This window comes from Papio anubis, chromosome 14, assembly GCF_008728515.1.
Source record: "Papio anubis isolate 15944 chromosome 14, Panubis1.0, whole genome shotgun sequence".
In the NCBI taxonomy this organism is placed as follows: domain Eukaryota; kingdom Metazoa; phylum Chordata; class Mammalia; order Primates; family Cercopithecidae; genus Papio; species Papio anubis.
This window is the reverse complement of record NC_044989.1, coordinates 103,727,085-103,754,539: the sequence shown is the minus strand read 5'-3', so window position 1 is coordinate 103,754,539 and position 27,455 is coordinate 103,727,085. Positions and strand designations below refer to the sequence as shown.

Below are 27,455 nucleotides of genomic sequence, written 5' to 3'. Positions count from 1 at the left end.
CATGCCTGTAATCCCAGCACTTTGAGAGGGTGAGGCAGGCGGAACACGAGGTCAGGAGCTCGAGACCAGCCTGACCAACATGGTGAAACCCTGTCTCTACTGAAAATACAAAACTTAGCCGGGTGTGGTGGTGGGTGCCTATAATCCCAGTTACTCAGGAGACTGAGGCAGGAGAATCGCTTGAACTCGGGAGGCAAGGGTTGCAGTGAGCCAAGATTATGTCACTGTACTCCAGCCTGGGCGACAGAGACTCTGTCTCAAAAAAAAAAAAAAAAAAGAAAGTCCTTTCTTGATTAACCTTAAAATATGTTTGATAAACCTATAAAGGGCTTCGCTTTATCAATATAAGTGCATCTTAAAAAAAAAAAAAAAAAAAAAAGATTATCTAGAAACATTGTAAAGTATCCACGGCAACAAAATTTCTGGGTTAAATCCAATAATATATCCTCTTAGCCTATTTTTCTCTTAATATGACCTTAATACCACCATTTCTTAAGTGTACCATCATTCCTTGTACAACCTCAGTATGTTCTAAGACATATTCCTTGTACAACTTCAATGTTTAACAATTTTTTAAAATAATATTTAATATTCCTTATTTAACCTCATATGTTGTCCAACTAGGGACGTAGATTCATATTAACTGTCAAAATTCAGTCTGGACAGGATGGTGCTAAGTATATTTAGAAAAAATGAACAAACTATAACATTATTCAAATAATCTGGCTTTTCTTAACCAAAAATCTATGAAGTTGCGATTGAGTTTTCTAACTTTAATTGGTAGCAAGTAGTAAAACATTTTTTTAAACCATGAATACCAAGAAAAAAATCACTTTATTCACTATAATGTAGACTTTTCCATGCTAATTTATTTCTGTAATCTCCATGTGAACAGTATTAGTTTTTACTGAGTGGCCTTTGTTAGTTCAGCTCTGACATATCATTGCAGAGAACATTTCCTCTTTTGATTGCCTAACACTACCTTACAAGATATTTTCCCTACAGAGGATGGATGTGTTTACTTTCATAAAATCTTAGACAAAGTTCTTGATTTTGAAGTAGACTTGTAACTCAATATTGCTTGTGAAAGAAATATAACACTGGTACAGTTAGCAGAATGGAAGAAATGTGAAATATTAGATATAGCACAAGAAAATGAGATTTTGAAAGATGTGAAGAATTTTGTTTCTAAATGTGTTTTGAGAGGAAATAATGCTTAAATATTCAGAAATGTTTTGAATATAAAGAGAAGCAAAATTCCACCTAAAGAAACCTAAAATTTCAAAAATGAGTCAGCCTTTTCCACAAGTATTTACCATCTCATGTCCTTTGATGACCTCAATTATGTCCATGATTCCCAAATCTATCAACTTTAATTAAATTTTTCTCCAAACCTAAAAATCCAAGAGCCTTTGAATATTTCAATATTTCACCTACATATCCCAAAGACAATTCAAACTCAACATGTCAATAACTTTCCTTTGTAAGGCTGTTCTAGTTCCTGTTTCTTCCTTCACACATAGGAATTATCCATGTGATTCTTAAGCCAGAAACCACACCTTGTTAATTTTACTTCCTTAAGAGACCTATTTCTCTCACTGATACTCCTACTATTCTAATATAGGTCTCAACACTGTTTTCTTAACTAGTGTCCCTGTCACTATTCTCATTTCCCTATAATCCATCTCTCATATAAATGTTAAAATGCCAGAATATTTGTTATAAAATAAATACCTAATTGTAACATTTCATTATCATTATTTCAGTGACCCTCTATATCCACGAAGACAGAGCTCACACTAAACATCACATGTACTTTTATGATTTTTCCTTATCTATCCCATCTCTTCATATAGCTATATCTATAGCCCATCTTTTCATATATATCTCTTCATATATCTAAATCTGTATACATAGATCATATATCTATATAGATAGATGAAGAGATGGGATATATACATATATATACACACACACACATACATGCACTGTAAGGCTGCAATTAGCATCATGGCAGAGAAGGGACTGTCTGCCTATCTCATCTTTTCTTTGCCCTCCCATATGGATCTCTCTACAACCTGTTCTCTGGCCAGGGAAAACTATCAGGAAGTGTCATGAAATTCTCTCATGAAAGCCACTGGACTCTCACTTAAGTTGTTCAACCTGTGTGGATCACCCGTTCTCATTGTCTTCTTCCCCTAAATATTCTCCTGACTACTATCTAGTCCAGGGGAGTCCAGGCACCATCACTTACTTAATGGAAGGTTTTTCCAGACCTTCCTCCTCCCTTAACCCAATTCCCAGGCTGAATCACGTGTGTTTTTGCCCAACTCCAACAACACATTGTGCATATGTCATGATGGCACTGAATACATTCTATCCTAACAGTTCCTTTCTCTCCTTATTACACTAGAGGCTTTGATAAAGCAGACCATTCACTTTTTTTTTTTTTTTTTGGAGACAGAGTCTTGCTCTGTCATGCAGGCTGGAGTAGAACCCCACGAACTAGGTTCATTGCAACGTCCACCTCCCAGACTCAAGTGATACTCCTGCCTCAGCCTCCCAAGTAGCTGAGACTACAGGCGTGTGCCACCATGCCCGGCCTCATCCTCACTTTCTTTCTTTCTTTTTTTTTTTTTTTTTTTGAGATGGAGTCTCGCTCGTAGGCCAGGCTGGAGTGCAGTGGTTCCATCTCGGCTCACTCCAAGCTCCGCCTTCTGGGTTCATGCCATTCTCCTGCCTCAGCCTCCCGAGTAGTTGGAACTACAAGTGCCCGCCACCACGCCCAGCTAATTTTTTTCGTATTTTTCGTGGAGACGGGGTTTCACCGGGTTAGCCAGGATGGTCTCGATCTCCTGACCTCGTGATCCGCCCGCCTCGGCCTCCCAGAGTGCTGGGATTACAGGCGTGAGCCACCGCGCCCGGCCCACCCTCAGTTTCTAACATAACACATGGTACATGTCAACAAATGTTTGTTGAAAGAGTGCATGGATGAGTGGAAACATAAATTAACGAATTAGTTACCTTAGAGCAGGGAAAGCCCTTATTCCAATGATGCTACTTTTGCTTAAGATATTTGTGAAAACAGCTTAGGAACTGCTTTCAGAATCAGTTTATAAGGTAGAAAATAGTATCAGTATCTCTGCCTTCTTGGCAACACCTTTTATTTATTTTATTTATTTATTTTTGAGACAGTCTCGCACTGTTGCCTGGGCTGAAGTGCAATGGCCCGATCTCGGCTCACTGCAACCTACACCTCCAGGGTTCAAGCGATTCTCCTGCCTCAGCCTCCCGAGTAGCTGGGATTACAGGCGCCGCCATCACGCCCGGCTAATTTTTTGTATTTTTAGTCGAGACAGGGTTTCACTATGTTGGCCAGGCTGGTCTCAGACCCCTGACCTCATGATCCACCCGCCTCTGCCTCCCAAAGTGCTGGGATTACAGGTGTGAGCCACCGCGTCCTGCCTGCACGCGGCCGGCAACATCTTTTTTCAACAACAACAAAAATGTGGGATGGAGGTTATCATCCAGCTTTATTCACCAGCCCTACCTCACCTATCATCAAAGCCTGAGGATGATGTAAAAATGTGCTCCTAGAGCCGGGTGCAGTGGCTCAAGCCTGTAATCCCAGCACTTTGGGAGGCCGAGACGGGCAGATCACGAGGTCAGGAGATCGAGACCATCCTGGCTAACACGGTGAAACCCCGTCTCTACTAAAAATACAAAAAACTAGCCGGGCGTGGTGGCGGGCGCCTGTAGTCCCAGCTACTCGGGAGGCTGAGGCAGGAGAATGGCGTAAACCCGGGAGGCAGAGCTTGCAGTGAGCCGAGATGGAACCACTGCACTCCAGCCTGGGCAACAGAGCAAGACTCCATCTCAAAAAAAAAAAAAAAAAAGAAAAGTTATCCTAGTTCTAAACAATATTACAAAGGGTAACTACCTGAAAATACGCTTTTAAGAAGAAATTAGTCTCACTACTTTATTGTCATGCTTTATATTTTGATATCTGAATTAGTTCTTGTCAGTTAATGTTAATTACTAATTCATGATAGAAAAATCAACTTAAAATATTAACTACTGGATTTGTACACATGCTTCCTAAGACTATCTTAAAATATTTCAAAGTCAGATTTTGAAGTTTCAACTCTCTAGAAAAAAAAATTTGAGAAAATTAGAATATTTTATTCAGATTCTAGTTTTTAAACCATAGTTTAACATTTAACATTTCATTTAAACGTTCCTTATAAACCACAGTTCTCAGAACATACTTTCATTGCCAAACTCTCTCCAAGGGATGCAATATTCTCAGATTTTTTATCCAAACATGCTTGCAGGCATTCCTTTTCTTTAGCCAGATCATTGAGGGTTCCACCAAGAATGCTGATTTCTTCTCGCTGTGCAATATTTTGCCTTGTGAAATTATCTAAATATGCAATCATAAAAGTGTTGTTTTAATCAAAATAATTTTTTTTCTATTTCAAGCAGATTATCGTACTTTTTGAAGTTCTCCTTACTTCTAATGTATTATATTCAATTACTAACAATGAGTGCTATATCCCAAATTAAAAAATGCTTTTTTGATTAAAAACTACAGTGAATTACAAAACTCTAAATGGTGCATAAACACAAAAGCACAATACCAATGAATTAGAATAGTGAAGGAAAGCTCTATATTGCAAGTTCTCAAAGTAGACTTACATGTATGATGGGAAAAGAGAGAGTGGGTGGATGAAGTAAGTGGAATATCAAAACAATCTGTGGCATTTCTCCCCTCTAGTTTCCCCTCCCCTCCCTCTAGCCTAGAAGCACTGTTGTATAAAAAGTTGGTAAGTAACAAATCTTAATAAAATATTCAATTAAGTCTTTAAAATAAAATGTCTTCTAATATTCTGATAGTTCTAAAATAGTGTTATAAAAATTCCCGGGAAAAAAAAAATCATCCCAGGAAGTATGATTCAATTTGTGAGAACTCTTGCAAGCCAGTGTCAGTGTTGAAGGCCTGAATGATTGGTATAGAGGAATAGTTTTCCAATTGTGGTTTCTCAACCAGCACCATCAGCATCACCTGGGAAATGCACATTCTTAGGCCTCTACTCCAGACCTACTGAAACAGAAATTCTGGGGGTGGGCACAGCAATTTGTGTTTTAGAAACTCCTTCTTTCCCCAGTGATTCTAATGTATAATGAGGATTGAGAACCACTCGTCTAGAGTAGGGGTTCTAAGGTATTAGATTTACCTACAGAAACTGATAGAGACACAAAAGCTCTGGTCCTAGCCTACTTCAAGGAGGCTGGCTCCAGTGATCTTTATTAGCTCTCAAGGTTCTGACACAGATGAAAGTTTGAGAACCACCGGTCTAGAGCTCTACAAGGGAAGCTCTGTTAGACCAGACTTCAAGATTAATCCCTACTAGGTTAATACCTGTGAGGCCCATCCAGGAGCAGTGCTAAGGGAGATAATACCATATTGTCATATGCCAAAAACTTGATCTGTATAGTACTGGAGAATACGCCACGTCTCTTTTTGCAGGCAGTATTGCCTTTAAGGCAACCCACATGTTTCATGTGTCCTGATATCTGATTCATTCCCACTGGCAATCAAACAATCAATACATCTCTAAAATAACTCTAGTATCTCCTAGCTTAAAAAAATTATCAACCTAACAGCCCACTCAAACTATTACCCTATTTTCTTGCTACCCTTTAATAGCCAAACTTCTTGAGAGACTTCTATTCTTTTCTGTCCCGACTTCACTTCCCATTTATTCCTCAACCCACTCTATCTTCTACATCCAACACTCCATTCAAACGTTTATTTTTTGGTGTTACCAAATCTTCCCATGTGCCGAATCCAATCAATATTTTTTTTAGCCTCACTTATTTCATTTCTCAAAAGTGTGTGACAATTGATCATATCCTCCCCTTTTAAAAACACTTCGCTTTCTGGTCTTCCAAAATAACACTCACTTCTGGGTCTTCTTCCTACTTCTTTGGCTTCTTCTTACTCAGTCCTGGATCCTCTTCTCCTCATTCTCTACATTTCCCTAGGTAATTTCATGGTTTTAAAATATCACTTATATGCTGATGTGTCCCAAATATGTATCTTTCTCCTCTGAGACACAAATTTAAATATTCAACTGCTTACCTTAGATCTTTATTGGGACTTAAAATACCCAAATATGAGTTCTCCTTAAATATTACCTTTTATATTTCTGTTTTAATATTTCCTGGTTTGATACATAGTATCTCCACCTACCTAGTTGTTTATGCCAGACATTCTTGAACTATATAATAGCATGTTAACAATATTTCCTCTACTTTAAAATAGGCTCTTTTATAGCCCTGACCAAAATTTTACCCTATAAGATTAAGTTATGACCATATTTTCATACTGATCACTAATAACAAACATAAATAGGTAACTTTAAAAAAGTAACTTTCTCTACAAACCCCAGTAATATCATAGACATAACTAACCATATGTACACTTTCCACCAAAAGTAATATATAGATACTACGTTTCATTACAGCAGCTATGGACAAGCTACATTACACAAAAAATTCAAATTTAAGTTATCATAAGTTTACAAACAAACTTTAACTTTCACTAAGTACTTATGGTGCTAAATCTAAAAAATTTTGCTGTCAAAAAATGAATTTTTCTATTATTTTTTATTCATAAACTTAGTTAAGGGCTTGTTTCCAAGTTTATCTATGTTATACTGAAAAGAAGAAAACATATCTTTGCTACCAAACTTAAGAAAAACTAAAAGTAATATCAGGAGAAAAAAACTCACCAATTTTTTCATCCAAGCACATAATTTTCTCCTGAGTAAGCTGTAGCTCATATTTTTTCTTAGCAAGGTGTCGTTGAGTATCAGAAAGATCTTTTTCTGTGTTTTCATACAAAAGTCTGCAAATATTTTAATAATAAAACTAATTCTGAAATTTTTGTTTTGTCATTTTGGAGTGTGTTTAAATCTAAAAACTTTTAAGGACACTAATATACTTATTTCCTCTTAATATTTTTATACAGTTTTAATATTTTCATTACAAAACCAGGAAGTTTAAAAAATAAACGGTAAGAAGGGATCTTCAATCCACTACTCCAATATAAGCTACTATTAGCATTTTGGTAATACTACCTTCCCTAGGTGTCCTAATGCCAAATCAGAGCAATCAGATTAGGAACTATTACGTTAGCTATGGTTGGGGTTTGTCTGTCTCAAAAGCCTCAGGTTTCATGTTTTAATTCAGATAACAAGAGGAGGCCATAGAGGTGTCTGCAATACAAGAAATAGAACTGAGGTGTCCCATGTAAATACAGAGCGACATACCATCAGTGAGAAGGTCGAACTAGAGAAAAACACCTTGTCAACTGCTGCTAGGCTCAGGAAAATAATAACAACAAAGAATCTTCATCTCAATCTAAAACATCAAAATAAAATTTGGTTCCTGATTGGTCATATAATCAGGAACCCGTCACAAAACTCCAGAGGCATGCTCTCAACCCAAGCACAGAACTAAACCCCAGACAAAAGCCTATGGAAAATGATCTCATAATTCAAAATTTAAAAATACATCAAGAAACAATCCAACCTTAGTGGGAGTCAAAAGACACACAAACTAAATTAGATCCCTAAGAACTTCAGACTACAGCACTATCAAATAGAAACTTAGAAATACATGTGTTTAAATACAAACACATAAGTAATAGCATATATTAAAAAATCAACACATTTGGAAAAGAACCACATAGAACTTCACAAAGTTAAACTAATATCAAAATTTTAAAGATTACAAAACCCAGTGGACAAGTTAAAAATACAGAATAGACACTGCCAAAGAGATAACTGGTAAACTGAGGGGAAAAAACAGATCAGAGGTCCTATATTAGAGCACAAATAAAACAATGAAAAAATACAAAATAAAGGTTAACAGACATAAAAGACAGAATAAGAAGTTCCAATATTTACCAAATCAAAATCCCAGTAGGGAAGAATAAAGACAATATTCAACAAAAATAATAGCTAATAAAAGATGACATCCAAGACTAAAGAGGTATTAATCTGTATCTATTAAGACAATTATAAATGGGGGAGGATAAAAGGACTTAAAAGGAGGCAAGATTTCTATACTTTATTCAAACTGGTAAAATGTGACACCAGTGGATGGTGATAAGTAAGGGCAATTCACAGAGCAACCACTGAAAAGTCTATAGACACTCAAAAATACTACAGATATAAAAAATGGGATTCTAAAAAATGTCAAGTAATCCATGAAAAGGCATGAAAACAAAAACAGAGACATGACAAACAGAGGAAAGAAACAAACGAAAAACATCCCCAAAAACTAACATGGAGAATTGAGCCCTACCAATAATTATATTAAATGCATATGCTCTACCTTATTTTTAACAGCCATAACCTGGAAACAATGAAAATGTCCCTCACCAGGTGAATCGCTGAACAAATTATGGTACATTCATACTATGGAATGTTACTCAGCAATATTAAAAAGTAGCAAAATTTAATACTCGGCTGGATCTCAATGGCAAGCAAATCTTGAAAATCACATCTGTATGATTCTATTCCTACAACATTCTTGAAATGACAAAATTACAGAGTTGGAAAACAGATTAGTGTCAGATATTAGGGATCATGGTTGGGGAAGAGGAGATGTGACTGTAACGGAGTAGCATGAGGGATATTTTTGTGGTAACAGACTTTTTGTGTCTTGAATGTGGTAGTAGTTACATGAAACTACATATGTGATAAAATGACAGAACTGTGCAGAACTATGCACAGACATTGTACCAATGTCAATTTTCTGGCTTTGATACTGTACTCTAGTGATACAAAATGTAATCATTATGGGAAAGTGGGTGAAGGGTATACATCAACTTCTCTGTATATTTTTGCAACTTCCTCCAAATTATGAAATTATTTTAAAGCAGTAAAACAAAAAAATGTCCTAGATTTAGGCTGCACAATTCCGCCAATTAAATTAAAATACCTGGGAATGAGAATCAACCTCACTATTGTTTTTTCAAGTTCCTCTTTTGGTTCTAATATGCAGCCAAGGCTGTTAAGGAATGCACCTGCTATGGTTTGGATGTGTGTCCCCTCCAAATCTCATGTTGAAATGTGCTTCCCAATGTTGGAAGTGGGGCCTGGGGAGAGATGATTGGATCATGGGGGCAGGTCCTTCATGATGGTTTAACACTATCCCCTTGCTGATAAGTGAGTTCTCACTAGTTAGTTCACATGAGATCTGACTATTCAAAGAAGTCTGGGACCTCCCCTTTTCTCTTGCTCCTGCCCTTGTCATGTGATGCACTGGCTCCCCCTTTGCTTTTGCTTACCACCAAGATGGTAAGCTGTATCGGGCCCTCACCAAAAGCAAATGCCAGCACCACGCTTCCTGTACAGCCTGCAGAACCATGAGCTAAAATAAATTTCTTTTCTTTTAAAATTACCCACACTCAGGTATTTCTTTATGGCAACACAAGAATAGACTAATGGAGACTCCTGATGTCTCTTCATCCAGGGGAGCAACGGGTGAAAAATTAACAAAGCAGGTGTATATGAGGCAGAAAGTGATAGTGGTTTTATGGCATCAGCGTGTCTCCAATCCCCCATACCATAAACTCAAAGAGGCTGACATTTTTAGTCACCCAAAAGCATTGTTTTACACAATAACTTATATCTCCATGGGAAAATCTGTTCCAGGGCCAAAACTGTAAGACATTTGAGAAGGCCAGTCATTTAAAAATGAAACAAAACAAAACACACTGATTACAAAATCACGCAGAAGCAGGTATATTAGAATAAATGCATCCAGGCCAGGAGTGGTGGCTCATGCCTGTAATCTCAGCACTTTGGGAGGTCGAGGCGGGCAGATCATGAGGTCAGGAGTTCAAGACCAGCCTAACCAATATGGTGAAACCCCGTCTCTACTAAAAATACAAAAATTAGCTGGACATGGTGGCGTGCGCCTGCAATCCTAGCTACTCAGGAGGCTGAGGCAGGAGAATCGCTTGAATCTGGGAGGCGGAGGCTGCAGTGAGCTGAGATCGCACCACTGCACTCCAGCCTGAGTGACAGAGTGAGACTCTGTCCCAAAATTAATTAATTAATCTAAAAAATGCATCCAAAAAATTAATTAGCCCAAAAAAAATTAAAAGAAAGGAGAAGCCAGGCATGATGGCTCATGCCTGTAGTCCTAGCACTTTGGGAGGCCAATGTGGAAGGATCACTTGAGGCTGGAAGATCAAGACCAGCCTGGGCAACACAGGAAGACCCTGTCTCTACAAAAAATTTTTTAAAAATTAGTCAAGTACGGTGGCACATGTCTGTGGTCCCAGCTACTTGGGAGGCTGAGGCAAGAGAATCACTTGTGCCTGAGAGGTCAAGGCCGCAGTGAGCTATGATTATGCCACTATACTCCAGCCTGAGCAACAGAGGGCGATCCTGTCTTAAAAAAAAAAAAAAAAAAAAAAAAAGTAGTATTTTTTTTCTGGAGTTCCAGAAAAATTTAAAAAACTAAATAAAAGACACTGCTAGATATTATCAATATGAAAAAAGATAGGGAAAATGGAACAAATAACAGTCATGAGAAAATGTAGTAGATGAAGTTAAAAATATATATGGTGTAACACTTGATAAATGAATTAGCACACTGACAACAAATTGAAGAAATTTTAGTAGAAGGATAAACAAATAGAAAACAAGAAATAAATTTAGAGGACTTACCAAAGCTGACTTTGAGACTTACTACACTATTCAAGACGGATTGGCATCAGTATAAGGATCAACACATAGACTAGTAAAGCAGAATACAGAGCACGGAAATAGACCACGGATATACGGTCAATCAATTTTCAATAAATACATCAAAGCAATCCAATGGGGAAAGGAAACAACTGGTGCTAAAACAACTGCATTACCCTGAGGGATGAAATATTCTGCACAAGAAACACCCATGACAGGGGTTTACCTACATAACAAACCTGTACACATACCCCTGAACTTAAAAGTTGGAAAGTAAAATAAAATGAACAAAAGCAAACCAAAAAAACCCAATTGTATTGTTGTATGGAAAAAAAAGAACTCTGACCACTACATGACACCATACACAAAAAACTTAACCATAAAATGTAAAATTACAATGCTTTTGGAGAAAGCATAAACATATATGTTAAAAGTTTTAACCAATCATAGCAATCAAATCCAAGAAAATTAGAATCTACTATGACCAAGTGGGGTTTACCCAGGAATGCCAGATTGGTTTACAATTTGAAAATTAAAAATTAATCATTAATAACTCATATTAACAGACTGAGAAAGAAAAAATTATGATATCAACAGATGCAGAATAAGCATTTGACAAAATCCAATATCCATCCTTAATAAGAACACCCAGCAAACTACAAATAGAAGACACCTTTTCCAATCTCATAATAGACATCTACAAAAAGCTTATAGCTGACATTACAAAGATGAAAGGCTGAATTGCTTTCCTTCCAAAATCAGGAACAAAACAAAGATGACTGTTCTCATTCTTCTGTTCAACACTGCACCAGAGTTTCTATCAAGTAAATAAGGAAAGAAAAAGAAACACAAGGCATTAAGATTAGAAAAGAAGCAAAACTCTTTATTCACAGGTGACATGATAATCTACACAGGAAATCCTATAAAATCTACCAAAAAACTGAGCTAGATGTTCAAGGCCATCCTGGACAACATAGCAAGACCCTATGCACGCTGGCTCATGCCTGTAATCCCCGCACTTCAGGAGGTCCAGGCGGGCAAATCACAAGGTCAGGAGATTGAGACCATCCTGGCTAACACAGTGAAACTCCGTCTCTACTGAAAATACAAAAAATTAGCCGGGTGTGGTGGTGGGTGCCTGTAGTCCCAGCTACTCGGGAGGCTGAGGCAGAAGAATGGCGTGAACCCAGGAGGCGGAGCTTGCAGTGAGCCGAGATTGTGCCACTGCACTCCAGCCTGGGCAACAGGGCGAGATTCCGTCTCAAAAAAAAAAAAAAAAATTTTTAGGCCAGGCACGGTGGCTAATGCCTGTAATCCCAGCACTTTGGGAGGCTGAGGCAGGCAGATCACCTGAGGTTGGGAGTTCAAGACCAGCCTGACCAACATGGAAAAACCCCGTCTCTACTAAAAATACAAAATTAGCTGGGCGTAGTGGCGCATGCCTGTAATCCCAGTCACTAGGGCGGCTGAGGGAGGAGAATCATTTGAACCCAGGAGGAGGAGGTTGCGGTGAGCCAAGATGGCACCATTGCACTCCAGCCTGGGCAACAAAAGCAAAACTCTGTCTCAACAACAACAAATATACACACACACACACACACACATATACACACATACACATATATATACACACACATAGACACACACATATATATATATATATATATATATTTTTTTTTTTTTTTAATTGGCTGGTCACGGTAGCACATACCTTCAGTCCCAGCTACCCGGGAGGCTGAGGCAGTGCCATCTCTGGAGCCTAGGAGTTTGAGGCTGCAGTGAGCTGTGATCGCACCACTGCTGTCCAGCCTGAGTGACAGAATAAGACAGTGTCTCTAGAAAAAGAAACACTAAAATTTTTGTTCATCAAAAACAAAGCAAGTACAAGCAAAAAACAAGCCACAGACTGGTTAAAAAAAATCATACTACATTTCAGATAAACGGTTTCTAGCTACAATAATGCCTACAAATAAACAATAAAAATCACCAAGCGAAAAAATGAGCAATAGAATCGAACAGACACTTAACAAAATAAGATATACAAATGGCACACCAAACAGGCACTCAACATCATTAGGAATCAAGAAAATACAGATTAAAACCACACAATTATATCTCTTCACATCCAGTAAAATGGCTAAAATCAGAGACTGAAAATGCTGCTAAGGACATGGATGGAACAAATTAAACTCTTATACAACCTTTCTCACGTGGGGTTCTGTGGCAAAAAGAACTAGATAAAATTAATTCAGTGACTATTTTCTCAGTTCTCTCAAGGATAGCCCAAAGCTAGTACGATTCTAGATTCCTATGAATCCAGGAGAGATGGTAATTCGGGGTAGCAGCCCCTCTTATCTGTGGTTTCTCCTTCTGTGGGTTCAGTTACCCACAGTCAACTGAAAAGAGAGAGGCCACATTCATAAAACTTTTACAATATGTGGTTGTAATTACCCTATTTTATTATTAGTTATTGTTGTTAATCTCTTACTGTACCTAATTTATAAATTAAACATTATCATAGGTATGTATATTTAGGAAAAAACACAGAGTACATATAGAGGTCAGTATTAATAGCTGCAGTTTCAGGCATCCACTGAGGGTCTTGGAACACATCCCCCTCGATAAGAGGGGACTACTATATATACAATAGCAAATTAGAACTCAATTCTCATTCTCTCTGAGAGATCTGATTTAAAAGGGCTGCATTATACATTGTTACTGGGACGGTAAAATCATAGAATCACGTGGAAAACTGATCATTCCTTATGAAATTAAACGCATGCTTACCATGTAACCCAATAATTCCACTCCTATTTATTCAAGAGAATAAAAACATATGCCCATAAAAAGGCGTATGCAAAAATTTTACAGCAGTTTTACTCTAAAAGTGTGTGACTAATCCAAATATCTATCAACGAAATATTAATAAAAGCATATAGTTTATCTGTACTATGGACTACCACTTCACAATTTTAAAAAAGGATTGTGGGGGAGAAAATGGCAGATAGAAGGCAGGACTAATTTGAAGCTCTCACTCAGACAAACAAAGCAGTGTGTGGAGACTCACACTGTGAACTTCTGCTCCAAGAACTACTGCAGGAACATACTAGGAAAGCCGAGAGAATCCACAGACCCTTTGAAGGAAGGGGATTGATTGCTCCTCCAGGACCTGAGAGACAGCCCAAATAATTGGAGTGCCCAAAGTGGGAAAGTGGGAAAAGGGGATCATCCACCCGCAAACACACACCTTCACTAGGGAAACTGAAGGTCCAGATCGTGGGAGAAGGATTTGACCTTACCTGGAGCTGAGATAATTTAGACAGCCAAGCGAAATACAGCAGTAGAGTAAGCAGCGGGAAGAGCTCAGTCCCCAGGGAAGCCATCTCTGACACACTGTCTCACAGGGGTCCTTGGGGAGGGCTGCCAGAGGAACTGGGAAAAGACCACAGGGAGAAGGAAACTTCCAACTGAATTTTGTAACAATTCCAACCAAATGTGAAGTTTCTTGGACAGAACTCAGGGAAAGAGATGAAGCCCAAGTGCAGATGCGGGCAGGCGGGGTGGCACAAAACCTGAAAGCCCTGCCTGCTTTCTCAGCCAGGAAGCTGGTAGCCTGAGGCAAGTTCTTAGCCCTGCTTGCCCACTGCCTGTAAACAAACCCGGTGCTGTTGGTAGGGAACGCACGGTGGGAGTGACATTGGCCTTTTGGGTTGCACAGGAGCTGGGTAAGGCCTGTAACTGCTGGTTTCCCCCACTTGCCTAGTGACCTGCATGACACAGGAGAGACAGCCATAATCCTCCTGGAAGCATAACTCTGTTGACCTGGGAACTACACTCCCATCCCCTACAGCAGTGGTAGCAAGCCCCACCCAAGGAGAATCTAAGCTCTGACACGACTAACCCTGCCCCCACCTGAGGGTCTTCCTCTATCCACCCTGGTAGCTGAAGACAAAGGTCATATTCTCTTGGGAGTTCTGCCCCCCCCCCCCCCCACTCACCATCTGATCCTCCCTATACTACCACAGCTGATGCTTTCTTGAAAGTGCCACCTCCTGGCAGGAGGCCAACCAGCACAAAAGTAGTACAATAAACAACAATAATATAACTAAGGACCCTCACAGAGTCCATTTCACTCTCCTGCTACCTCCACCAGAGCAGGTGCTGCTATCCACGGCTGAGAGACCAGAAGATGGTTCATATCACAGGACTCTGTACAGACAGCCCCCAGTACCAGTCCAGAACCTGGTAGACCCACTGGGTGGCTAGATACAGAAGAGAAATAACAATCACTACAGTTCGGCTGTCAGGAAGCCACATCCCTCTAGGAAAAGAGGGAGAGTACTACATAAAGGGAGCACCCCATGGGACAGCCCCTGAGCCCCAGATCTTCCCTCTGACAGAGCCTACCCAAATGGGAAAGAACCGGAAATGCAATTCTGGTAATATGACAAAACAAGGTTCTTTAACACTCTCAAAAAATAAAAAAAATCACACTAGCTCGCCAGCAATGGATCCAAACCAAGAAGAAATCCCTGATTTGTCAGAAAAAGAATTCAGAAGGTCAGTTATTAAGCTAATCAAGGAGGCACCAGAAAAAGGCAAAGTCTAATTTAATGAAATCAAAAAAATGATACAAGATAGGAGGGAAGAAATCTTCAGTGAAATAGGTAATATAAATAAAAAACAATCACAACTTCTGGAAATCAAGGACACAGTTACAGAAACACAAAATGCACTGGAAAGTCTCAGCAATAGAATCAAACAAGTAGAAGAAAAAACTTTAGAGCCTGAAGACAAGATTTTCAAAATAACCCAATCCAACAAAGACAAATAAAAAAGATTTTTAAAAAAAATGAACAAAGCTTCCAAGAAGTTCTGGATTATGTTAAACAACCAAACCCAAAAATAATTGGCATTCCTGAGGAAGAAGAGAAATCTAAAAGTATGGAAAACGTATTTGGGGGAATAATCGAGGAAAACTTCCCTGGCCTTGCTAGAGATCTAGACATCCAAATATAACAAGTTCAAAGAACACCTGGGAAATTCATCACAAAAAATCATCACCTAGGCACATAGTCATCAAGGTATCTCAAGGAAAGACAAAGAAAAGAATATTAAGAGCTGTGAGGCAAAAGCATGAGCTAACCTATGAAGGAAAATCTCTCAGATTAACAGCAAATTTCTCAGCAGAAACCCTACTAGCTAGAAGGAATTGTTCTATCTTCAGCCTCCTTAAACAAAAACAACTGTCAGCCAATAATTTTGTATCCAGTGAAACTATTTTCATAAATGAAGGAAAGATAGTCTTTTTCAGACAAGCAAATGCAGAGAGAATACACCACTACTAAGCCAGCACTACAAAGAACTGCAGAATGAGCTCTGTATCTTGAAACAAATCCTCAATATACATCAAACAGAACCTCCTTAAAGCATAAATCTCCCAGGACCTATAACACAACACAGTAAGTAAATACATACATGCATGCATACATACATACATACGTAAATACCAAAGCATTTAGGCAGCAAATAGCACGAGGAATAGAATAGTATGTCACATCTCAATACTAACATTGAATGTAAGTGGCCTAAATGCTCCACTTAAAAGATACAGAATGGCACAATTGATAATTCACTGAACACGTATCTGCTGCTTTCAAGAGACTCACCTAACACATAAGAATTCACATAAACTTAAGGTAAAGGGGTGGAAAAAGACATTCCATGCAAATGGATACCAAAAGCAAGCAGGAGTAGCTATTCTTATATTAGACGAAACAAACTTGAAAACAACAGCAGTTGAAAAAGACAAAGAGGGACATTATATAATAATAAAAGGCCTTGTCCAACAGGAAGGTATCACAATCTTAAATATAGAACAATTATTACTAAACCTAAAAATTGGCATAGACAGAAGCACAATAATAGTGGGGGACTTCAATACTCCACTGACAGCACTTGACAGGTCATCAAGACAGAAAGTCAACAAAGAAACAATGGATTTAAACTATACCCTAGAACAAATGGACTTAACAGATATTTACAGAACATTCCACCCAACAACCACAGAATATACACTCTATTCATCAGCACATGGAATGTTCTTCAAGATAGACCATATCGTAGGCCACCAAACAAGTCTCAATAAATTTAAGAAAACTTAAATTATATCAAGTACTGTCTCTGACCACAATTGAATAAAATTGGAAATCAACTCCAAAAGGAATCTTCAAAACCATGCAAATACATGGAAATTAAATAACATGCTCCTGAATGATCATTGGGTCAACAATGAAATCAAGAGGGAAATTTAAAAATTCTTTGAACTGAACAATAATAGTGACACGACCTATCAAAACCTCTGGGATACAGCAAAGGCAGTGCTAAGAGAAAAGTTCATAGCTTTAAATGCCTACATCAAAAAGTCTGAAAGAGCACAAACAGACTATCTAAGATCACACCTCAAAAAACTAGAGAAACAAGAACAAACCAAACCCAAACTCAGCAGAAGAAAAGAAATAATAAATAACAGAGCAAAACTAAATGAAACTGAAACAAAAAAAACACAAAAATAAATTAATCAAAAAGCCAGTTCTTTGAAAAGATAAGTAAAACTGATAGACCATCAGCAAGATTTAACTAAGAAAAGAAGACAGAAGATACAAATAAGCTCAATCAGAAATGAAATGGGAGATATTACAACTGACATCACAGAAATACAAAAGATCATTTAAGGCTACTACAAACACCTTTACACACATAAACTAGAAAACCTAGAGGAGATGGATAAATTCCTGAAAATATACGACCCTCCTAGCTTAAACCAGGAAGAATTAGAAACCCTGAACAGACCAGTAATAGTGGGATTGAAATAGTAATTTAAAAATTGCCCACAGAAAAAAGTCAAGGACCAGCTGAATTCTATCAGACATTCAAAGAAGAATTAGTACCAATCCTACTGAAACTATTCTACAAGATAAAGATGGAATTTTCCCTAAATCATTCTATGAAGCCAGCATCACCCTAAATACCAAAACCAGGAAAGGATATAACAAAAAGTGAAACTATAGACAAATGTATCTGATGAATATAGATGCAAAAATCCTTAACAAAATACTAGCTAACCAAATCCAACGGCATATCAAAAAGATAATCCACCATGATCAAGTGGGTTTCATACCAGGGAGGCAAGGAAGGTTTAACATACTCAAGTCAATAAATGTGACAGATCACATAAACAGAATAAAAAACAAAAATCACGTGATCATCTCAATAGATGCAGAAAAGGCATCTGACAAAATCCAGCATCCCTTTATGATTAAATCCCTCAGCAAAATCAGTATAAAATGGACATACTTAATGTAATAAAAGTCACCTATGGACATACCTACAGCCAACATAATACTGAACGGGAAACACTGAGAGCATTCCTGTCAAGAACTGGAAGAAGAAAAGGATGCCCACTCTCACCACTTCCATTCAACATAGTACTGGAAGTCCTAGCCAGAGCAATCACACAAGAGAAGTTAAGGGCATCCAGATCAGTAAAGAGGAATTCAAACTGTCGCTGTTTGCTGATGATATGATTGTAGACCTAGAAAATCCTAAAGACTCCTCCAAAAAGCTCCCAGAACTGATAAATGAATTCAGAAAAGTTTCAGGATACAAAAGCAATGTGCACAAATCAGTTGCACTGCTACACACCAACAGCAATCATGCGGAAAATCAATTCAAGAACTCAACCCCTATTATAATAGCTGCAAAAAAAAAAAAACAAACACACACACACACACACACAAACTTGGGAATATACCTAACCAAGGAGGTGAAAGATCTCTACAATGAAAACTATAAAACACTGCTGAGGCCGGGCGCGGTGGCTCAAGCCTGTAATCCCGGCACTTTGGGAGGCCGAGATGGGCGGATCACGAGGTAAGGAGATCGAGACCATCCTGCCTAACATGGTGAAACCCCATCTCTACTAAAAAATACAAAAAAATAGCTGGGCAAGGTGGCAGGCGCCTGTAGTCCCAGCTACTCACGAGGCTGAGGCAGGAGAATGGCATAAACCTGGGAGGCGGAGCTTGCAGTGAGCTGAGATCGCGCCACTGCGCTCCAGCCTGGGCGACAGAGCAAGACTCCATCTCAAAAAAAAAAAAGGAAAAAAAAAAAACACTGCTGAAACACATCATAGATGACACAAACAAATGGAAATACGTCCCATGCTCATAGATGGGTACAATCAATACTGTGAAAATGAACCTACTGTCAAAAGCAATATACAAATTCAATGCAATTCCCATCAAAATAACACCATCCTTCTTCACAGAACTAGAAAAGACAATTCCAAAATTCACATGGAACCAAAAAAGAGCCCACATAGCCAAAGCAAGACTAAGCAAAAAGAACAACCCTGCAGGCACTGCATTATCCAACTTCAAACTATACTACAAGGCTACAGTTATCAAAAAAGCATGGTACTGATATAAAAATAGGCACTTAGACGAATGGAACAGAATAAGAACCCAGAAATAAGGCCAAATACTTAAAGCCAACTGATCTTCGACAAAGCAAACAAAAATATGAAGTAGGGGAAAGGACACCTTATTCAACAAATGGTGCTGGGATAATTGGCAAGCCACATGTAGAAGAATGAAACTGGATCCTCATCTCTCACTGTATACAACAATCAACTCAAGATGGATCAAGCACTGAAATCTAAGACCTGAAACCATAAAAAGTATAGAAGATAGCATTAAAAAAAACCCTTCTAGACATTGGCTTAGGCAGAACCCAAAAGCAAATGGAACAAAAACAATAAGTAGGTAGGACTTAATTAAACTAAAAAGTTTCTGCACAGCAAAAGAAACACTCAGCAGAGTAAACAGAAAACACACAGAGTGGGAGAAAATCTTCACAATCCATACATCCGACGAAGGACTAATATCCAGAATCTACATGGAACTCAAACAAATTAGCAATAAAAAAACAAACAATACCATCAAAAAGTGGGCTAAGGACATGAATAGGTAATTCTCAAAAGAAGACATATAAATGGCCAACAAACAAATTAAAAAATGCTCAACATCACTAATGATAGGGGAAATGCAAATCAAAGACACAATGTGATACCACCTTACTCCTGCAAGAATTGGCCATAATCAAAAAAATAAAAAAACAACAGATGTTGGCGGGGATGCGGTGAAAGGGACCACTTTTACACTGCTGGTGGGAATATAAACTAGTACAACCACTATGGAAAACAGTGTGGAGATTCCTTAAAGAACTAAATGTAAAACCACCATTTGAGCCAGCAATTCAACTACTGAGTACCCAGAAGAAAATAAGTCATTATACAAAAAAGATACTTGTACACATATTTATAGCAGCACAATTAGCAATTTCCAAAATATGGAACCAACCCAAATGCCCATCAATCAATAAATGGATAAAGAAATTGTAGTATATATACCATGGAATACAATCCAGCCATAAAAAGGAACGAAATAATGGCATTTGCAGCAACCTGGATAGAACGGGAGATCATTAGTCTAAGGGAAGTAACTCAGGAATGGAAAACCAAACATCTTATGTTCTCACTCATAAGTGGGAGCTAAGCTATGAGGATGCAAAGGCATAAGAATGATACAATGAACTCTGGAGATTTAGGGGAAAGAGTGGGAGGAGGGTGAGGGATAAAAGACTACAAATTGGGTACAGTGTATACTGCTCGGGTTATAGGTGCATCAAAATCTCACAAATCACTTAAGAATGTACTCATGTAACCAAACACCATCTGTTCCCCAAAAATCTATGGAAATTTAATAAAATAAAAAAGAAAAGGTTCATATTAAAAATATTTTAAAAATTGTACTATTAATACTTTTATAAGTGATGATTCTTTAAAAATTTCTATTGAACGAAACAAGCCAGATACAAAAAAGTACACACTTTATAAAAAAGTGTATCTATCTATCTATAGATAGATAGATATTTTTTTTTTTTTTGAGACAGAGTCTTGCTCTGTCACCAGGCTATAGTACAGTGGTGCGATCTCAGCTCACTGAAACTTCCGACTCCCTGGTTCAAGCGATTCTCCTGCCTCAGCCTCCCGAGTAGTTGGGATTACAGGCATGTGCCACCACGCCCAGCTAATTTTTGTATTTTTACTAGAGACAGGGTTTCACCATGTTGGCTAGGCTGGTTTGAATCTCCTGACCTTGTGATCCACCTGCCTGGGCCTCCCAAAGTGCTGGGATTACAGGCATGAGGCACCGTGCCTAGCCAAAAAAAAAGTGTATTGTATCAGTACGTATGTAGGCAGCCCCAACTTTGACAGCCATGCAGGACCACAAAAATGACTGTACAAGTCGTCCAGGCAAAGTAATCTTTAATGATCAATGAGAAAAACAACGTTTCCATAACTTTTAAATTTTTTGTCAAAATACAACTTTGTTACTGTCATTTATAAGTGTATAGCAAAATTTTTAGAAAACTAGTATTTATTGAGTACGTTGTAAATTAAAACATTAGATACATTGAGAATTAACATGATTCTTTATAAAAAGTTAGTTTATCAAGAGTAGTTTGAACAGTGCTTGCCACCTCTTATCAAAACAAAATACAGAGCAAGCATGTTTTTTATGTCTTGGCAAATTGTTATACACCTTTCTAAGTTTGGATCAGCTTCCATGTTTTACCCTTTATGCTTTCAATGGCATGAAACATCTCGGAGAGTTCTTTTAATATAATGGCTTTTGCCAATGTCACGTCTACTGGACTGCCTTCATCCTTTTTGTCACACTTTCTTCACTTTTTTTTTTTTTTTTTTTTTTGAGATGGAGTCTCCCTCTGTTGCCCAGGCTGGAGTGCAGTGGCCAGATCTCAGCTCACTGCAAGCTCCGCCGCCTCCCGGTTCACGCCATTCTCCTGCCTCAGCCTCCCGAGCAGCTGGGACTACAGGCGCCGCCACCTCGCCCGGCTAGTTTTTTGTATTTTTTAGTAGAGACGGGGTTTCACCGTGTTAGCCAGGATGGTCTCGATCTCCTGACCTCGTGATCCGCCCGCCTCGGCCTCCCAAAGTGCTGGGATTACAGGCTTGAGCCACCGCGCCCGGCCACTTTCTTCACTTATGTTGATAAGGTTGCCTTTATCAGTTTCCCTGGAGGCATATCTAGAATCTCTTTAATGGCAGCAGTGTCAACACTTCGATGACAGCTACTTCTTCCTTAATTCCCTTTACATTTGACTCAAATTTTGCTTCCAGTGTTATAATTTTTTGTTTCTTTGTTGCATTTTCATCTTTGATGGCCAATTCCCCCTTTCAACTATCTGTGTTATAAAATGTCACGTTTGTCACTGGGAAGGAGACAACAGAACAACAGACTTTGCTATCTAAGCATAAACTGATTAACATGTCACTGATCAATCACCCACAGACTTTAAAAGATATGATGTGATTGGTCACTGGTCATGATTTATATCTGTTATTTTCTTAGGGATCTGTAGATTAAAGAGCTAGCAGTAAGTTTGTACTTAATGCAATTACTCACAGTAATTACTCTGGTAACTGAAACTATGTTGGTAGAGAACTGATATTACTTAACTAAACCCTACTAACCAAATTAATGCATATAGAAACCATGCAAAGTGGGGACTCCCTCTAAGAAACTCAGATACAGGCAAAATTTACCTGCGGTAATAAGTGTCAGGCAATGGGGAGGAGGAGAACTGACTGGAAAGGAGAATAAGGAAACTATTTGGAGGGAAGGAAATGATGCTCTGTATCTTCTTTAAAGTATGGTTACACAGCTATATACAATTGTCTACATTCATCAAACTGACCATATGTTATTGCATACTAATGACCTGAATCTGAAAATATATATATAGGACCCCAAAAACTTAAATTCAGACAAAATTCTAAAATAAATTCTAAAGGATATTTTTCTAACAGAAAATAAAGGATTCCAGATCACTCAAGGGCAACAAAAGGAATGAAGGGCAATGAAAAGAATAAATGTACGGGTAAATCTAAACAAATATTGACTGAGCAAACAACAATAAGTGTTTTATTCAGTTTATATATATATATTTATACACACATATATGTATATGTGTTATTAAAATATTTGGCTTAAAATGGTACAGAAGTTAAGATGGGTAAATGGAGTTACTGTTCTAAGATTCTTGCAATTCTCAGGTAATCACTAAAAGAAAAATAAATGAGTTTATGACTTCTAGAATGATTTTTAAGCTGATAGAAAACAATAAAATGATTTTTAAATACCCCATCAATCCGAAAGAAGGCAAGAATCATATAATTGATAATAACAGAAAGTATATAAGACATTAGATTTAAACCCAAAGATATAATAAAATACAAATGGACCAAATGATACAGTTAAAATATAAAAGATGTCAGATTAAATTTTAAAAACCTAACAAATGCTATTTATGAAAGATGTCTAAAACATAAGGACACTGAAAGGTTGACAGCAAAAGAAAACATTTTTCATGAAAATGAATACCGAAAGAAAATTGGTATAGCTATGTTAATAGCACACAAAGAGGTCAGAAACATGAGTAGAGATAAAGAAAGTCACTTACTAATAGAAAAATTGTAAATGCATATGCACCTAATAACATACCATCAAAATATATAATGAAAAAACTGACAGCTCTCCAAGGAGAAAAAATTTTTATACGGAAAATAGTAAATATCAAAACTTTTAGAATATACCTAAAGAAGTATTTTGAGGATAATTTAAAGCTTTACATGTTTCTATTAGAAAAAAAAGCCTAAAAAGTAAAGATGTAAGCATTCATCTGAAGAAAATTCAAGAAAAAAAGAAATCTAAAGAACATAGAAGAAAGGAAATAATAAAATAAGAACAAAAGTTTATGAAATAATAAAAACAAACAATAGAGAGGATCAAAACCAAAGCAAAATGTTGGTCTTTGGAAAAAACTAATAAACCACCAATTCCAGAATAGAAAAACAGGAAATAACTACAGACTCTACGTACATTAAAATGTTCACAGGATATTATAAATAACATTATAATAAATATCTTTTAAAATTTAGACAAAATGAAAAATGCTTACATATATATACTGACTGGCATAAGAATAAATTATTTCTTTAATAAATAAATGAAATAAAACCTTCCCTTAAAGAAAAGATGAGATCCAAATGACTTTATTGGTAAGTTCTACAACTCCAATCTTATACAAACTGTTCCACAAAATGACAGAAGACAAAATGAATTAAAAAGAGTATTATAGTATGAGTTTACATTACCTTGATATCAAAATCTGATTTAAAAAAGCCGTAAGAGACAGTGGGGTGCGATGGCTCACGCCTGTAATCCCAGCACTTTGGGAGGCTGAGGCAGGCGGATCATCTGAGGTCGGGAGCTCGAGACCAGCCTGACCAACATGGAGAAACCCCATCCCTACTAAAAATACAAAATTAGCTGGTGTAGTGGCGCATGCCTGTAATCCCAGCTACTCGGGAGGCTGAGGCAGGAGAATCACTTGAACCCGGGAGGCGGAGGTTGTGGTGAGCAAAGATCGCGCCATTGCACTCTAGCCTGGGCAACAAGAGCAAAACTCTGTCTCAAAAATAATAAAAAATAAAATAAAAGCCATAAGAAAAGTAAAGTATCAGTCAATCTAAATTACAAAAATAGATGTAAATATACAAAACAAAATATTAGTTAACTTAGACCAATAATAAGTAACAAGTATAATATAGCGTGACCAATCTGTATTTATTCTACCCTGTAAGGTTGGTTTAGTATTACAAAATTAATCAGTGTAAGTTCACATTTTAACAGAATAAGGGAGAAAAATAATGTGACCATCTAAATACATGAATAAAAATTATCAGATCAATTTCAACATTCATGTATGATTTTTTAATATCTGGGCAAAATAAAAATAGAAGAAAATGTTCTTAAACCTAATATTACATAGTTATCAAGAAACCTACAAGAAATATATTTAATAGTTAATTAGAAGTAATTCACATATAACAAGGCAAGAAAAATAAAATGTGTAAGAATTAGAGAGGCCGGAAAAGAATACTTGCAGATAACATGATTTTGTATACACAAATGAAAAAAAAACTTCTGTACATGGGTTATTAAAAATAATGAAAAGTTAGCAGGACTGTTGGATACTACACCAAAATACAAAAATAAATTTTATTTTTATATACCAGCCACAATTTTTAAAAACAGTTAATATAATCTCAAAATACTGAGTACCTATGAATTTAACAAAATAAATGTAAGACCTCTCTATACACAAAAAATAGGAAACATTATAGAGCAAAACTGAAAAATATATATAGAGAGATATACAATGTTTATGGTGGCCCAGAAGACTCAAATAACATAAAAATAAATTATTTCAAAATTAGTATTCAATTCAATGCCAATTAAAATCTTAATAGGGTTTTTCTTTTTTGGGGTGGACTTTGATCAGCTCACTCTAAAATTTATATGAAAATTGAAAATGCAAAGGGCCAGCAATAGTCAAGACTTTCTTGATGAGTAACAAGGTAGATTTGTTCTTCTAGATTTAACACTTTTACAGTTAGAGTAATTAGGGAAGTTTTGTACTGGTACAAGAACCATGTAAAAGACAAATGGAACAGATTACTGACCCTGGAAATACACACATACACAGATATTTATTTACAAGGAAAACATCCCTGCAGAGCGGTCACGGACAATCTTTTCAACAAATACTGCTGGGAAAATTGAGTTATCATATGTTAAAAAGCAAAATAAAACAAAACTTGCCCACTGCCTCACAACATATACAAAAATACACTCCTGGTAAATTACAGATATAAATATGAAGATAATATAGGAACATACCTTCATGTTCCTATAACTGAGAAAAATATTTTCTCAGTTAAAAAAAAAAAAAGCATAAATTAGGCCGGGCACGGTGGCTCACGCCGTAATCTCCGCACTCTGGGAAGTCGAGGTGGGCGAAGCAAGAGGTCAGGAGATCGAGACCATCCTGGCTAACACCATGAAACCCTGTCTCTACTAAAAATAGAAAAAATTAGCCGGGCATGGTGGTGGGCACCTGTAGTCCCAGCTACTCGGGAGGCTGAGGCAGGAGAATTGCATGAACCCGGGAGGCAGAGTTTGCAGTGAGCCGAGATCACACCACTGCATTCCAGCCTGGGTGAGAGAGTGAGACTCTGTCTCAAAAAAAAGGATAAAAGCATAAATCAAATGGGAAAGATGAATAAATCTGACCATATAAATAACATGTTAATAAAAAGATACTTTTATTTTTGTAGAGATAAGGTCTTGCTATGTTGCCTAGGCTTATTTCAAAGTCCTGGCCTCAAGTAATCCTCCTGTTTTGGCCCCTCAAAGTGCTGGGATTACAGGCATGAGCCCCCGTACCCAGCCCAAGACAAGCTTTCTTGAAGAACATCAACAGTAGACTAGATGAAGTAGAAAAAAAAAATTTGTAAACTTGAAGGCAGGTCATTAAAAAAAAAATGAAGAAAGCCTATGGGATATGTGGGACACCATCAAGAGAGCGAACATTAACAAAGAATTATAAACACGAAAGGAGGGAGAGAGAGAAAGGAACAAAAAGATAAAGAACTAAAGATTCCGCCTCAAAAAAGGAGGAAATTCTGTCATATGCTACAACGTGGACAAACACTGACATCCTGCTAAGTGAAATAAGACAACCAGAGAAGGACAAATACTACTCAATACTCTACTTACAAGATGTCTCTAAATAGTTAAACTCAGAAACAGAAAGTAAAATGGTAGTTGCCAGGGACTGACTGGAGGGGGAAATAGGGAGTGCTGTTCAAAGGATACAGAGGTTCAGTTATGCAATATGAAAAACTCTAGAGCTCTGCCTCACAACACTCTTCTTACATTTAACAATATCAGATTATACACTTAAAAATGTGTTAAGGAAGGCCAGGCCCGGTGGCTCATGCCTGTAATCTCGGCATTAATAAGAGTGTGAACTACTATTTTTCTTTCTTATTTTATGTTCCGGGGTACATGTAAAGGATGTGCAGGTTTGTTACACAGGTAAACGTGTGCCACAGTGGTTTGCTGCACGGATCAACCCATTACCTAGATATTAAGCTTCAGTGTTCATAGATGCAATGAAATTCAACCTTACTGAATCTGTAGAACCTCTATTTCTCACATCAACAGATACTAAAAGTAAAACCACTCATGTGGAGGTCTTCAAAAACTCATTCGCCCCATCGCCCAAGCTTATTGCCGTAGGCTGCTTCAATTGATATGTCTTCAGCAACCACACCAGTACACAGGAAAGGCTAAGTATAGTACTTGCATTCAATTAATAGATGTTCCACCACATGCTCCTATTTCTCTGTTATGGCTTTTCATTGTATTCTAAATCACTCTTTCTCTAAGCAACTGCCAAACCTGTGCTTTGTGTTTTCTTATACTGTTCATATCCCAGAACAGAATTTAAAGTTATAAAGGTAAATTAACAATCAAAGTCAAATATATTTTGTACCCAGCAGAGCTTTGTAAATGCTATTTCAGTGAAAAGTTGAAGTTTTTAACAAATGTAAAGTACGATTACTAGAAGTGTGATTCCTGGTTAAGTGTGGCATTACCAGTCTGTGATTGAGCTCAGGAAAATTGT

General features: G+C 37.4%; 1 protein-coding gene across 18 annotated transcripts in view; it reads right to left on the bottom strand.

Annotated features, from left to right (window-relative positions):
* The window catches only part of TSGA10 (testis specific 10), a 151,286-nt gene that overhangs the window by 84,884 nt on the left and 38,947 nt on the right, over positions 1 to 27,455 (bottom strand). For all 18 annotated transcript variants that reach the window (XM_031655462.1, XM_031655458.1, XM_031655456.1 and 15 more), the window contains 2 exons: positions 6,798 to 6,913; positions 4,269 to 4,423 (listed from right to left, as the gene is read on the bottom strand). In XM_031655462.1, the coding sequence (XP_031511322.1) occupies positions 4,269 to 4,423; positions 6,798 to 6,913 (271 nt within the window). The remainder of the gene's footprint in view (positions 1 to 4,268; positions 4,424 to 6,797; positions 6,914 to 27,455) is intronic.